This window comes from Corapipo altera, unplaced genomic scaffold (assembly GCF_003945725.1).
Source record: "Corapipo altera isolate COAL_440 unplaced genomic scaffold, ASM394572v1 23, whole genome shotgun sequence".
Lineage (NCBI taxonomy): Eukaryota > Metazoa > Chordata > Aves > Passeriformes > Pipridae > Corapipo > Corapipo altera.
The window spans coordinates 25,551,769-25,565,259 of NW_020884878.1; the positions used below are offsets into that span (position 1 = coordinate 25,551,769).

The 13,491-nt window shown below is 38.1% G+C and overlaps 1 protein-coding gene across 6 annotated transcripts in view; it reads right to left on the reverse strand.

Moving 5' to 3' along the window:
- The window catches only part of DPH6 (diphthamine biosynthesis 6), a 198,581-nt gene that overhangs the window by 107,217 nt on the left and 77,873 nt on the right, over nucleotides 1-13,491 (reverse strand). For all 6 annotated transcript variants that reach the window (XM_027638064.1, XM_027638061.1, XM_027638062.1 and 3 more), the window contains one exon: nucleotides 5,592-5,766. In XM_027638064.1, the coding sequence (XP_027493865.1) occupies nucleotides 5,592-5,766 (175 nt within the window). The remainder of the gene's footprint in view (nucleotides 1-5,591; nucleotides 5,767-13,491) is intronic.

The following is a 13,491-nucleotide window of genomic DNA, read 5'->3' on the forward strand; positions in this document are numbered from 1 at the left end:
TGTAGAACATCACTTCCTATACACTTGTGTAATAATTCAATAATTTTAATTAATACTAATATGTCTTGGAACAGACTAAGATGGTAGCCTTTGTTTTCTTCCCAGCAAGTGGAAAAACAAAACAACCAACAAACAAAAAGAAAGAAAGAAAAAAAATCACACTGTGTCCCTCATGCTATCTGCTGCCTCAGATCTCTAGTTATCTCTTCATACTTCAGCTTCTTAGAAAGCAAGAAGTTTGGATCCAAACCTTCAAAAAGTAATTATAAATTTTCTCTTAAACAGCCAGTTTAAATACTCTAACAGCACCAGACAGTCTTACCAGGGATGACTGATCCCATTCTCAACATCACTATCAATAACTGACTTCCATTTTCACATGCCTTGAGGCCTGAACCACAATTACTAATGGAAACAAGAATTTACTTAAAAGTAAACAGCAGTTTCAATTATTCCTAACATTTCTGTTTAACATGTCTCATCATTACAGTGGAACTATCTAGCTGAGGACACCCTCCAAGAGGTAATACAGCTATCCCCTTCTATTTGGTGGACTTTGTGATACTGGGTGTGACTGTATGCCACATCCCTCAGTGGTGGCAGACAGCTTTAATTCACATTTTGTCCAATGGTACTAATTAAATACAATGTTTATAGTCAGGTTTGTTAATCTTCAGCTAAGAAGCATATGACACATAACAAAAATGAACTGCAAAGATGCAGAGTTCAATTTTGCCCCACTGTTTCCTGACTTGCATACTTACAGTTTACATGCAATTTAGAACAGTCTCCAAGTTGCCCTAATGTTATACATATTTTTTTCTGGCAATGGCTAGGGAGGCAACAACAATAACTCTTATATTTGTGATGAGGTTTCATACACAAGAGTGGGCATGCCAGTGGCACTGGAGTACAACTTGCTTGCTTTCATCTACAAAATATTAGTGTCCTAAGCACTCTTCCATACAGCACCTTTAATGACCTCTACCTCCTGAAGAGTAAGTTTTATACTAAGGATTTCTTTTTTTCTATAATTATGATGTTTCCTTTCTGTTACTCTCTCAGTAAATCTGTAATTTTAATATTAAGCATAGAATGTGAAAAAAAATTAGGTTGGAAAAGGTTGCTAGAGTCACCTAATTCAACCTTATGCTTAGAGGAGGACTAAGACATTAGAACAGTCTGTTGAGAGTCTTGTGAGTCAGGTTTTGAAGACCTGACTGCTACAACCCTGCCAGTGCTGCCTTGTATTAAGTTAGCCTTCACTGCTGCAATGGTGAACTTCCAATTAACATTTAGAATGCTGGCAATCATGACCTCTAGTTACTTCTTTGTAGATCTACTATGTAGTCAGTCCCCTTCCTTCGTTGCTTCTTGGGACTATTCTGTCCTAGCTGCAGGACTTTTCTGTTATTTCTGTTCAATTTCATGAGGCTTTTGTTATTGGTTGCTTGTCTAGGTCCTCCAAAGGACAGCCTTGCCCCTCCAAGGCATTAAGCACTATCCAAATTACTGTCATCCACAATCCTGCTAGACATGTTATTGTCCAAGTAGTTGACTAAAATGCTAACAATATCATCCCAAGTATCAATCCCAGAGGAACATTATTTAGACTGGAACCTTCAGGTATTCTATCCCCATATTACTAGATATGGTATAACTTAATATACTTTTGTTGAATCACAAAAGGAAAAAGACAGGAAGAAAGTTACTGAGTTAAGAGAGTGTAGAGTTAAAAATTGAGAAAAAGATGCCTGAAGGATTGTTTAAACTGGGATTTGACAGCTCTCAGAGGGAAAGAGCTGAGGTCACAAGGAAAAGCTAAAAGATTCAACAGACATAATCAAGTAATAGATGCATATATGTTGGTATGTGAATAAAATACATTATGTCACCATGAAAAAATATTGTAGAATGTGAGGTATGATAAATTCTACTGTGGTAGTTTATTTGTTCATTTCTAGACAGAAAAACATTAAGAAACTTTTTCAAAGCAAACCAACTGTATGTGCGAAGAGACTTTTAAATTACGTTAACATACTAGAAGAACATCTGGTATAAACACTGTCAACTTTCCATGCATTCTTAGGCAACAATTTGTGGTTAGTGCTTCAGCTGCGTGGGCTTTTTTTAAAATTATTTTTAAATGAACTATGTTCACAGTTCACAAATGTTCAAAGGATATTTTCACAAAATAAATAATTGTGAAAGGTTTCAGTATAAATTTCTCACCCGAAATACTGCTTTGCAGTGCATCTTCATGTTTAACTCACTAATATAGAGTTGTGCTGTTTGCTTTTCTGAAGATAGCAAGAAGCTTTTTCTATACAAGCTACCAATTACTGCTTAGTCTTGATAAATTTTCTAATCTGCTGGTAAAACAGAATCAAATCATGAAAATAAAATAATCATGTGATAAAAACCAGCGATAACATAAAGTATCTTTAGTAAAAATACCGAGCTCCTACTAATGACCAGCACAAACTGGGCTGGTGTTCACTGCAGAGCAAAGATCTGGAGGAAGACAAACCATGTATCATCATGTACTCCCAGACTGGATAGCCTGGATAGCCTGTGGTACTACTATTAGAAGGATGTAATCAGAATACTTATTTTACATTAGTGAAATCAACAGAAATCAGCCTTTACAAGAATTGATGTAATTTACATTCCAGTTGCTGACACAGACATTAAGACTGGTGGAGTTGGACCAAGAAAATCATATTAAATGATTTCAGGTTTTTCTTTTTTATAAGAAAGTCAGTCTTATTGTATATTTGAACAGTTCCTGTCTACTTCTTACAAGTAGAAACACTGAAGATGTTTTTAAAGAATGTTAATCCCAAAAGAGAAGGAATGTTAATCCCAAAAGAGGAAGATTTTTGCTATAAATACTTTGAAAATCCTAATTTCGTTCTGCCACAGTTGTTTAGTGTCTATCAGACTAAGGTTAGGACATTCTCCAGGCAAATTTAAAATTTTTACTTTTTGTTCCCATAGCACTCTTTGCAGGATCCTGCAAGGTCCCTACAGAATTGAAATGATGTTCTGCTGAGTGATTTTTGAGCTTGAAGTATGAATTTCATAGTTTGCATGAATTACCTACCTCTTTCCACTCTTACATGCCAGTGCACATCTATCCCAACTTGCAATACCCTGAATAATTAGTCTTTGGTCTATTCTGAACTCAGCAAAAACACTGTGCAAAAATACATGATGATTCCCAGTGTCCAGAAAACTTCATATTGGAGTGAAAAGACAAAAATTTAATTGTCCAATTGTTGTCAAACAAAAGATAATCCAACTCTACAGATACACAACATAAGGGTAATAACCATTTACTGTTTTAAGATCATTAAGCTTCTGTTCCTCAAACATAAAAAAATTATAAACATTTCATCATCATAAAATTATTATAATTTGAAATATTTTTTATTATAAAGTTAAAAGCCTGACTTTTGTTCCTTCCTTAATTATTCGGAAAAATATATTCCATTCCTAAAATATACTGAAGTGCTTACTTCGCTGGTGAACTTAAGAGTTTAACATTTACCTGTCCATACATAGGCCCAGGAAGTTCTAAAAACACACCTAAAGTAGATTTTAATTTTGGAAAATTCATGTGTAAGAAGATACAAAACCTCTCTCTTCCATTAATAAATTTCCAAATTCAAATACACTGTTTAGGTGCTTATGTACTCTTCTATGATGTATTCTTATGAAAAGGTTTTACAGGTTATATCCTATACATGCTATTTTAGAAAGAAAAACATTTAAATATTAAAAACTTTTACTGAAATGTTTACTTGTTCCAGTACATTTGACACATATTGGATCAAGCTCTGCAGAATAGAAATATGTTACCAAAAAGTCAAAAGATTCTTAGCAAGACAAAATCGGGATGTTTAATATCGATACTCAAATGAAATGCATTGTTGGTAGTAGTAAGGAAAAATCTGCAAAGGAAAATTAAAAATACTGCTGGCATGTATCCTACCATTCCCCATACATGTGTTTATGGACTAGAGACAGAACATAGCCATAAACGATGACAAGTGAGTGAACCTCTAGTAGAAGTTCAACTTTTCACTACTGTTACTTTACTCCTGTGGTAATCAGTTTTTAAAAGTAAAAATACTTATTTTACACCTTAAAGGAAAATAATATTGCTTGATTAAAATGTTCCTTTGGGGGTAAAAGAAAATAAAGCAAAACAAAACACACCAGTGGAAAGTTTTCCCTAATGTTTGATTTGCTGATCAATGTTACTGGTTACACTATATTTGAAGAGATATGAACCTTCCTTTGGGTATGCTAACCAGAAGATCTGGCAGTGTCTACTTATTGTCCATTTGCAGCATAAGATTGTTCTCTGGGTTACTGAAGCAATTGTCAGTTCACTCCCTTTTCCAAATTTAGTTGATGCCAGTTCCAGGACATACAGATTAGTTGCAATGTTGTATTAGAAGAGTTTCTCCAAATAACAAAGATGCAAAGCTTATTAAATTTTATCTTTGCAGGATTATGCATGACATGATACAATTATGATCATTAAGATGTAAGACTGAATGGAATAAAGTCTAATAAACCAAGAAAAATGGATATACACAGGTGATAAAAACCCACCCTCCTATAAGAACAGAATTCATAGAGTAGCAATCCACCAACATTTCTTCCTAAAAATATAACAAATTCCACATGAGCTTCTGAAGCAAAATACTATTCCTGAAATTTTCTGTAAAATAGTACAAAGACAAAAGAAAGTAAAATTTCATGGCCGTTATACTAGGTGGGTTTGCAGACTCAAAGAAGTTTCAGGAAATTTAAACAGATGTCATACCATGTCACTTAGATCAGTCTGCACAAGACGCGACAATGTATTACTCAAGAGGAGTATTGGTAAGATAAGAACATATATATATTTTGCAACAGAAAAGGTTGAGACAGTTCACTAGTTGTCAGAATGGTACTAGCTGGACAAGAAATACGATATTAAGAGGAAATCTTTTTATGCAAATTTGGTCCACTTTTCCATGATACTTTACTGTCTCCTTTTCAATCTTCTAAATAGTATGTAATATTCTGTTCAGTTTGTTATTATTTTGGAAAAAAACCCCAGTCCTTCAACCTTGCTTTTGTTTTAAATGGTTAGGCAGTACCACAAACCTCAAGGATTTCATTAAATAAGCATTTTAGGATTGACTTACCTATAAAAAATTTGAGCTTTAACAAGGACATTGGAATAGCCTCAGCTGTTCCTAAATTCTGTTTATATCCTAGGTAGATTATAAAAGTATATATGCGACACAGTTTTTTTATCTATTTACAATATACAACAGAAGTATGCTGTTTTCGAGATTCTCTGCAAAGAATACTTTAACCAGTTTTGTTATCACAAAACAAAAGACAGATGAGAGTTAAGTTGTCCATAAGTTTTAAAAATATAAATGCAAAATGCTCATTTTTAATTTGGTTTCTTTTTTTTACACATTTTCTTTTGCACATTCATATGGGGGAGAAAGAGACTTTATAACTGTATTCATTTCAATAAACGGACATATAGTTCCCATGAAGTAACAAAAATTCCCTACCTTGATGGACTGACTGTAAGGTCCTATGCTAGCAGGTGCCCAGTGGGAAATGCTCTGTACATGCATGACCAGCTTTTCATCATGTAACACATCATCTGTTGCAATGTCGTACTTATGTGCAAGGCAGTCAATGCAAAACAGTACTCCATCAGGTAACGGGATTTCAACACATACTCTGAAAACACAAGAGAATTATTTTTTTCAAACAGTAAGTTTGCTTGCACCAGCCTTCAACACTGATTTTCCATGTTTTTTCGGTCTGGACAGTATGTTAGGAAATTTTGCCAAGAACATATAACAAAAGTCAGGGTATCACAACAACCTGCTACGATTAACAGTTATCTGCTCTCCACATAATGATCAGCTTCAGACTTCCAGCAAGAAACTTCCATTACCAAGGAGAAACTAGCACCATAGCCAATGGCTCATTTATTTTTATTTTATTTTTAATGTGTATTACTTTATTAAGAATTCATCAGCTCTTTTAAAAAAAAACCTTGACCACACTACTCTGGAAATGCCAGATAAGTTATGCAAAGCAGTCTTTTTTGACATTTGTCACTGAATTTGCTTCCAGTGTTTGGTCTAGAGGTTCAGTTTCACTGAATTATGGAATTGCAGAATGGGTAAGGTTGGAAGGGACCACAGTGGTCATCTGGCCCAACCTCCCTGCTCAAGCAGGGTTATCCTAGAGCACATGGTACAGAATTGCATTCAGATGGTTCTTGAATATCTCCAGTCAGAGAGACTCCAACAGCCTCTCTGGGCAATCTGTTCCAGTGCTCAGTCACCTGCACAGCAAAGAAGTTCTTCCTCATATTCAGGTGGAACTTCCTGTGTATCAGTTTCTGCCCATAGTCTCTTGTCCTATTGCTTGGCACTACCAAGGAGAGCCTGGTTCCTTCCTCTTGAGATACTTATATACATTGATGAGGTCCCCTCTCAGTTGTCTCTTCTTGAGGCTGAACAGGCCCAGCTCCCTCAGCCTTTCCTTGTATGAGAGACGCTCCATTCCCTTAATTACTTTTGTCACCCTCCACTGGACATGCTCCAGGACACAGCACTCCAGATGCATCTCAGTAGGGCTGAGCAGATGGGCAGGATCACCTCCCTTGACCAGCTGGCAGTGCTCTTCCTAATGCATCCCAGGACACCATTTGCTTTCTTGGCCTCAAGAGCACACTGTTGCCTCATGAACAGCTTGTTCACCAGAACGAGCAGCTCCTTCTCCACAGAATTGCTTTCCAGAAGTACACCCCCAGACTGTACTGGTGCCTGGGGTTTTTCTTCCCCAGGTACAGGACTCTGTATTTGCCTTTGTTGAATTTCAGACAGTTCTTCTCTTCCCATCTCTTCAACCTGTTGAGGTCCCTTTCAAAGGGCTGCATAGCACTCTGGAGCACTCCTTCCAGCTTATTGTCTAAGAACTTGTTGAGGAGGCTCTATCCTGTCATCCAAGTCATTGACTAGTAAGTCAAACAATTCTGGGCCCAGCACTGATCTTTGGGGCCTCCAACTAGACCCTGTGCCACTGACTACGACCCTCTGGGATATGCCATTCAGCCAGTTCTCAACCCACCTCACTGTCCACTCATTCAGTCTGCAACTTCTTGACTTTGTCGGTGAGGATGTTGTGAGAGACAGTGTCAAAGCTGTCTGAAAAAGCAGCAGCTTAAAGTTCCTTTACACCCTTCTCACATGTTATCATGTAATACTGTGCATATTTTTCTGCTATACTTTAAGTTGCATGACCAATACACACATATGATAGGGCTGAAAACCTGCTTCAGCACTCATTTATAAAGTTCCTTTTTGTTTCCTCTCAGGAAGACTGAGTGCCTTGATGGACAGACAGACAGTCTGTTGCATGTGGTCAGTGAAAAAGCAGTGAGTTTGAGGGTGCGTGTGTGGAAATCAACATTTCAAAGCCTGAAAAATAATTATGTTTGCAGTCCATGCATAAAAAAGCCATTCAGCTCCCAGCAGGAATCCAACCAAAAATTACTTGTCTTTACATATCATGTAACATAGCTTTATAAAATTCTTCTCATCTTGTTTATTTCTTCCAAGCTATGTTCTTGCTTATTTCTTCTAAAACTATTTTTATCCTCATCTCTCACATGCAAATATAATATTTTTTTCCTCATTACTATTAGCATAGGCATGGATGAATGGATTTTCTGCTTGGGCTGGTAAATTTTCAAGACAGTTTTGCTAATTTAGTGCAGATCCACACTCTTGAGTCAGTGCTTCCAGCATACTGCTTGTGAGAACTCCCACAACCAGGTCTCTGTGCAGAATGCAATAATGCAACCATGCAAACTGCTGTATAATTTTTCTTCAGGATAAAATGCAACATAAATAAATATGTGACATAAACAAAAATGCAACATAGATGAAATGATGTGGAAATGGACCTGGGGGTCCTGGTTGACGGCAAGTTGAACATGAGTCAGCAGTGCCCTGGCAGCCAGGAGGGCCAACCATGTCCTGGGGAGCATCAGGTAAAGCATTGCCAGCTGGTTGAGGGAGGGGATTGTCCTGCTCTGCTCTGCACTGGTGCCACCTCACCCTGAATATTGTGTGCAGTTTTGGGTGCCACAATATATGAAAGATATTAAGCTATTAGAGAGCACCTGAAGGAGGGTAACAAGGATGGTGAAGGGTCTTGAGTGGAAGCCGAGCAGCTGAGGTCACTTGGTCTGTTCAGCCTGGAAAAGAGGAGATTGAGGGGAGACCTCATTGCCATCTACAATTTCCTCGCGAGGGGAAAAAGAAGGGCAGACACTGATCTCTTCTCTGTGGTGACCAGTGATAGGACCTGAAGGAATGGGATGAAGCTTTCACAGGAGATTTAGGTTAGATATTAGGGAAAGGCTCTTCACCCAGGAGGGTGGTTGGGCACTGGAAAAGGCTCCCCAGGGAAGTGGTCATGGAACCAAGCCTGCAAGAGTTCAAGAAGGATTTGAACCACACTCTCAGTCACATGGTGTGATTCTTGGGGTTGTCTTTTGCAGGGCCAGAAGCCAGACTTTGATGATCCTTGTGGGTACCTTCCAACTCAGGATATCCTATGATTCTATGAAATTTGTTTGTTACATAAAAATAAGCATAAAAAAGCCATTTTCCTGCAACTTTTTAATCTTTCTACCTGTCATTTTACTGATGGGAGACTATATGGCTGGCTACTGATTACTCCCTGAAGGTACATACAGCCAACACTCTCATTCCTCTGTGATTTAGTAATCCTGGCCTACAATCAGCATCTTGAAGAAGCCTCCTCCTGACCTCTTTGAGTGTGACACCCAGACAGTGTAGGAGAATGTCAATCTACGATTATCTTAACAATGTCTTTCAAGTATTTGTCTTGCTATACTTAAAACTCTCATTCTTCTACTACACTTTATATTCTGTAATAAGAGTCCAAAATGTAGTATTTTATATTAGAAAATTGCTAAACAGTTGGTTTTAAAAATATGAAGAAGATAAGAGGTATGACCTCACTGTTGACTCTGCTTTGAGCACAGGATTGGACTATATGACCTCCAGAGGTCCCTTACGATCTGTATTAACCTATGACCCAAGTGGAATTTTTCAACCTGTAGCAATTGCATTCTCAGCATATTATCTCAGATGCATAAGAACACAAATTACTGTAAAAAGAAACAAGCCCTCTTAACAAAGGGAATAAAAAAAACACAAATAGAAAACTAGTTTTAACACACAACTAGAAAAAAAAAAGCAAAAATGTCATGAGCTAGGTGTTTGTTATCCAATTTCCAATGAAAAACAAACCCACCACAATCAAATAACGCAGGAGTTGCATACTGCACACCTAGACCATCAAGCAATGTTAGAGGTAGACTTGGATGCAACATACAAGATTCTGTACAACAGATATTAAAAATACTATGCTTTGGGAATCTATGAATAAGTGTTAGCATCAGTGTAATTTCTTTTCGCACTGGCATTCTTACTGAATGTGTAAGTGCACTAAAACTGATTATCTGATGGAAACACAAGAAATTAAGAACAACCACATTGGATCACATCTCATGATGCAAATCTAAAGCAACTCCTCAGCTAACTATTTTAGGTTTGTATTTAAAAAAATAAACAGAACAAGGTAACATTTGTCACAAACACCTAGAAGTTTCCAAACATAATCTCTTAAAGGAAGACTTAATAATCATTGCTACTAAGGCAGCAGTAATGCTTTTGACACTGTCTCCTGTAACATCCTCAAAGAGAAGCTGTTGATGTATGGACCAGATATCCAGTGAAGTGGATTGAAAATGGGATGAACAGCCAGGCCCAGAAGGTGGGATCACTGGCACAAAGTTTCAAAGGTGAATATCCAGGAGCCTATACTGGGTCCAGTCCAGCTCAACATCTTCATTCATAATCTGGTTGATGGGACACAGTGTACGCTTGGCAAGTCTGAAGATAATACAGAACTGGGAGGAGCAGCAGATACACCAGAGAGCTGTGCTGCCACCAAGAGTAAAGAGAGCAAACTGCAGAAACCTGGCCTAAAGCGTGCTGCCTGAATGTAGTCCTATGGTTCAATTCCACTGCAGCAACAGTCCTTGGTACAAATACTTTTCCAACTGGAACAAAAAATTGAAATAGTCACAGACAATGGAACAAAAATTATAACTATGGCATTACCTAGTACAGTGCCATGGGGAAGTTTCACCTGCATCTAGACCTATAGCAGACATTTAATTGCTTATTTTAAGTGAATGCTATGAGGAATCTCTTTTAAACTAATAAAACATTTTTAATTGCAAACACAGACTTCTTGAAACTATCCATGGTAATAAATTAACCTCTACACGAGTAGATTGTAGTATGATTTAATTTTAAGGAAATGTTACATCTGTATGCCTCAGCTCTTATAATAAAATAATAAATATATTTAAAATATTTCAAATAATTCAAAAATATCCCAATTCTCACATTTTACTAATGTTGAAAAAGAGTGAAACTGTGCTAAATTTTTAAAGCTTTTTATACTTCATCATTATAATTTTATAGGCACTTGATCTGGAAGTCAGACTAAAGCTTACAGATGGAATAGAAATTTCTGGTTTGGCCTAACAAGGGATAGCCTTTCAAAGTGAAGCTTAAAACCGGTATCTTTGTGGATCTTTCACCTACTGCTAATTTTTTCAATATATTTTAAAGGTAACATCTTTAATACCACTACACAACTGAAACTAATCTCTATTTAGCACTTAAACATCTACAGTTTCACCGCTTCTTTTGAGGGCCACGGTTGCATCAAGACATATTGATAACCAAAATCTTAAATTGGATTTACATGTTTAAAGGACTGCATGTAATTGAAAAATAGGTTTAGCCAATAAAAATTAAAGTAAACAAATAAAAATCCTGAAACAAATCTCAAGCAAGTGGTGGCTTTGTAATTACTGCAATAATCTTTCAGTTTTAATGGGATTTTATTATCAAGTAACATCCAATATCCAGAAAGCACAGATGTATCACTGATAAATAAAATGAAAAATATATGATGACAATAACCACTGTTATATTTATTCAACTTCCATATAAATTCACATTTTCAGAAAATAGCAATATCTGTATTCTATATGAGTACTTCTAAAATTTTGAGTCTCCCTTACATACGACCAGAGTTTCAAAATCGCTCGGCAGCCAGAAGCTGCCATGGAGCAATGGAGAACTCAGAAAAATAGAAAATGTTATGAACTTCCATCTCAATATGAAAATACAGTTAGTTAACTACCAGTATAGAGAAAATAAAGCATCTTTGTTTCATAGTACTGTCATGCTGAGCCTCCTGAATGCTAGCTAAATGATGAAGGTAGCTAATTTTTCTGAACAGAATGATTTTCTGTAATCAGAAGGAAGGGAATAAACAAAAGACACAGGAATAAAAATTGTGTGTAGAGCTAGGAGACAATTAGGAACAGCCACCTTTTCTACTTCGCACAGAAAACAACGGAACTGTGAACAGACACATCGCACAGAGCTGAAACCAGGAAGGATGGCAAAGTGGTGGTGAGGTGCCAAGGCAGTCTTGCAGGGTTTCAGACCCACCTCCGTCATTTCCATGTACTAAGGCACTGTATGTACATTTTGCAAATTACAGTAATTAACTTTTTGAGTCTCTGAGCAGGAGGGAAGGCTGGGCAAGCACACAGACAAAGAAGGATTCAGCTGAGAATGTAATAAACTGAACTAATCACTTGGAACCTGCTCATCTTTAATCCGCTTTGGTCTTCCCTCTCGGGAAGGGAAAACACCACCAGTCAAACTGGAGGTCTCACTCATCCATAGCTCTCTCTGCTTCATCTTACTCTCTTTTCGATTTACAGGCTTCCCTGCCCTACCTCGAGTACTTTTCAGAAAAACAGGTTAAATTCAGTAATGGAGATGCCTGCAAGTGTGGTTGCTTGACATCTTAATTCCCTGTAACCTTGTTTAGAAAACAAATATTTCAATAACTATTTGACTGCTTCTCCATTCTAGAAGAATAAATCAAAAGCCCTTCCTTGCTGCAAGTTTCTTTCAAATTTTGAAGTTTAAGAAAAAGGTTCAAATTCTGGAAAAAAAAATGTAACAGCTTGAAAAAGGATGCCAAATTAAACCTTGGCAATACTGGTTACTTTTCTCCAAACTAGGAACTGTTAAATTAAACATACATCTAAGGCAGTTCAACCATTTTACTTTTTGCACAGATTTCATACTCTTTACTCAAACAAGCATAAATGTTGAAAACGGGCTCCCTGCAATATCACGGAGCTATACTGGTCCCCTTCTTTTTCCTATTTTGTTTGAGGACACAGGAAGATCTGTGGGAAAGGGACACTTCACATTGCTCAAGACTCTGGGCAGAGTCCTTTTCACTTTACAAATTGCAATAATAATAATGTGGAAATAAGGATATTACAGTTTGCAAAGGCCTCATATAATAATACAAACTGAAATAAATAGCTTTCCTACACTTTTGCATTGTTTCACTTCCCTTCTACTTTCTATCTCAGTGCTTTGTTTTCCTTTTTTCTGCAGTTCCATATTCTTACTAGTTAGGACCAATCAGGCTGCGTCAAACAGCCCGAGAGACGTGAGGCTGTCGCAGCTCCATTCACCCACTCCAACCCGTAGCCAGGCCAAGACATATTGCCAGTGGGTACAGGCACACAGATCAGACATATGCACCACATACATACAAATAGCCTTGGCCAGCCACACCAATCAATGCAGTCAGAGACACAGAGCCCTCACACAAACCGAGACATCGTCAAAAGCCTCAGCCCGCTCCCCTCCCTGGCTGCGCAGGGGGGACTTGCACCGGAAACAATATAAACATGCACACGTACAACTTGGATCCCAAGCTGGGGATCCAAGCAGCCCAGCTGCCCAGCAGCCCAGCTCAGACACTCTGCACAGCAGCTGCCCCTGGATCCCCCTCTCCCCAGTTGCTGTCTCCTGGACATACGAGGAGGCTGCAGCCCCATTGTAGCTACTGGTGCAGACCCTGCACTCACACAGACACACACACACAGGTAACACACACCCACAGCTGGCACTGGGATTCGCTCACTTGGGTCTCTCCAGTCGCTGCCACCCAGGCACATGGGACTGCAGTTGTTGGCACCCAGACACACTCAGCAGAGAGTCCCTCACCCAGCAAAGACTTAGAGAGGAGCTGAGTACGAAGGTAGGGCAGACTGAATTTCTATGATGAAATGACTGGCTTGGGAGGTGAGGAGGGAGCTGTAAATATTGTCTGCCTGGACTTCAGTAATGTTTTTGACACCGTGTCCTGTAACATCCTCCAAGAGAGCTGTTGATGTAAGGGCCTGATGAACAGACAGTGAGGTGGACTGAAAACTGGATGAACAGCCAGGCC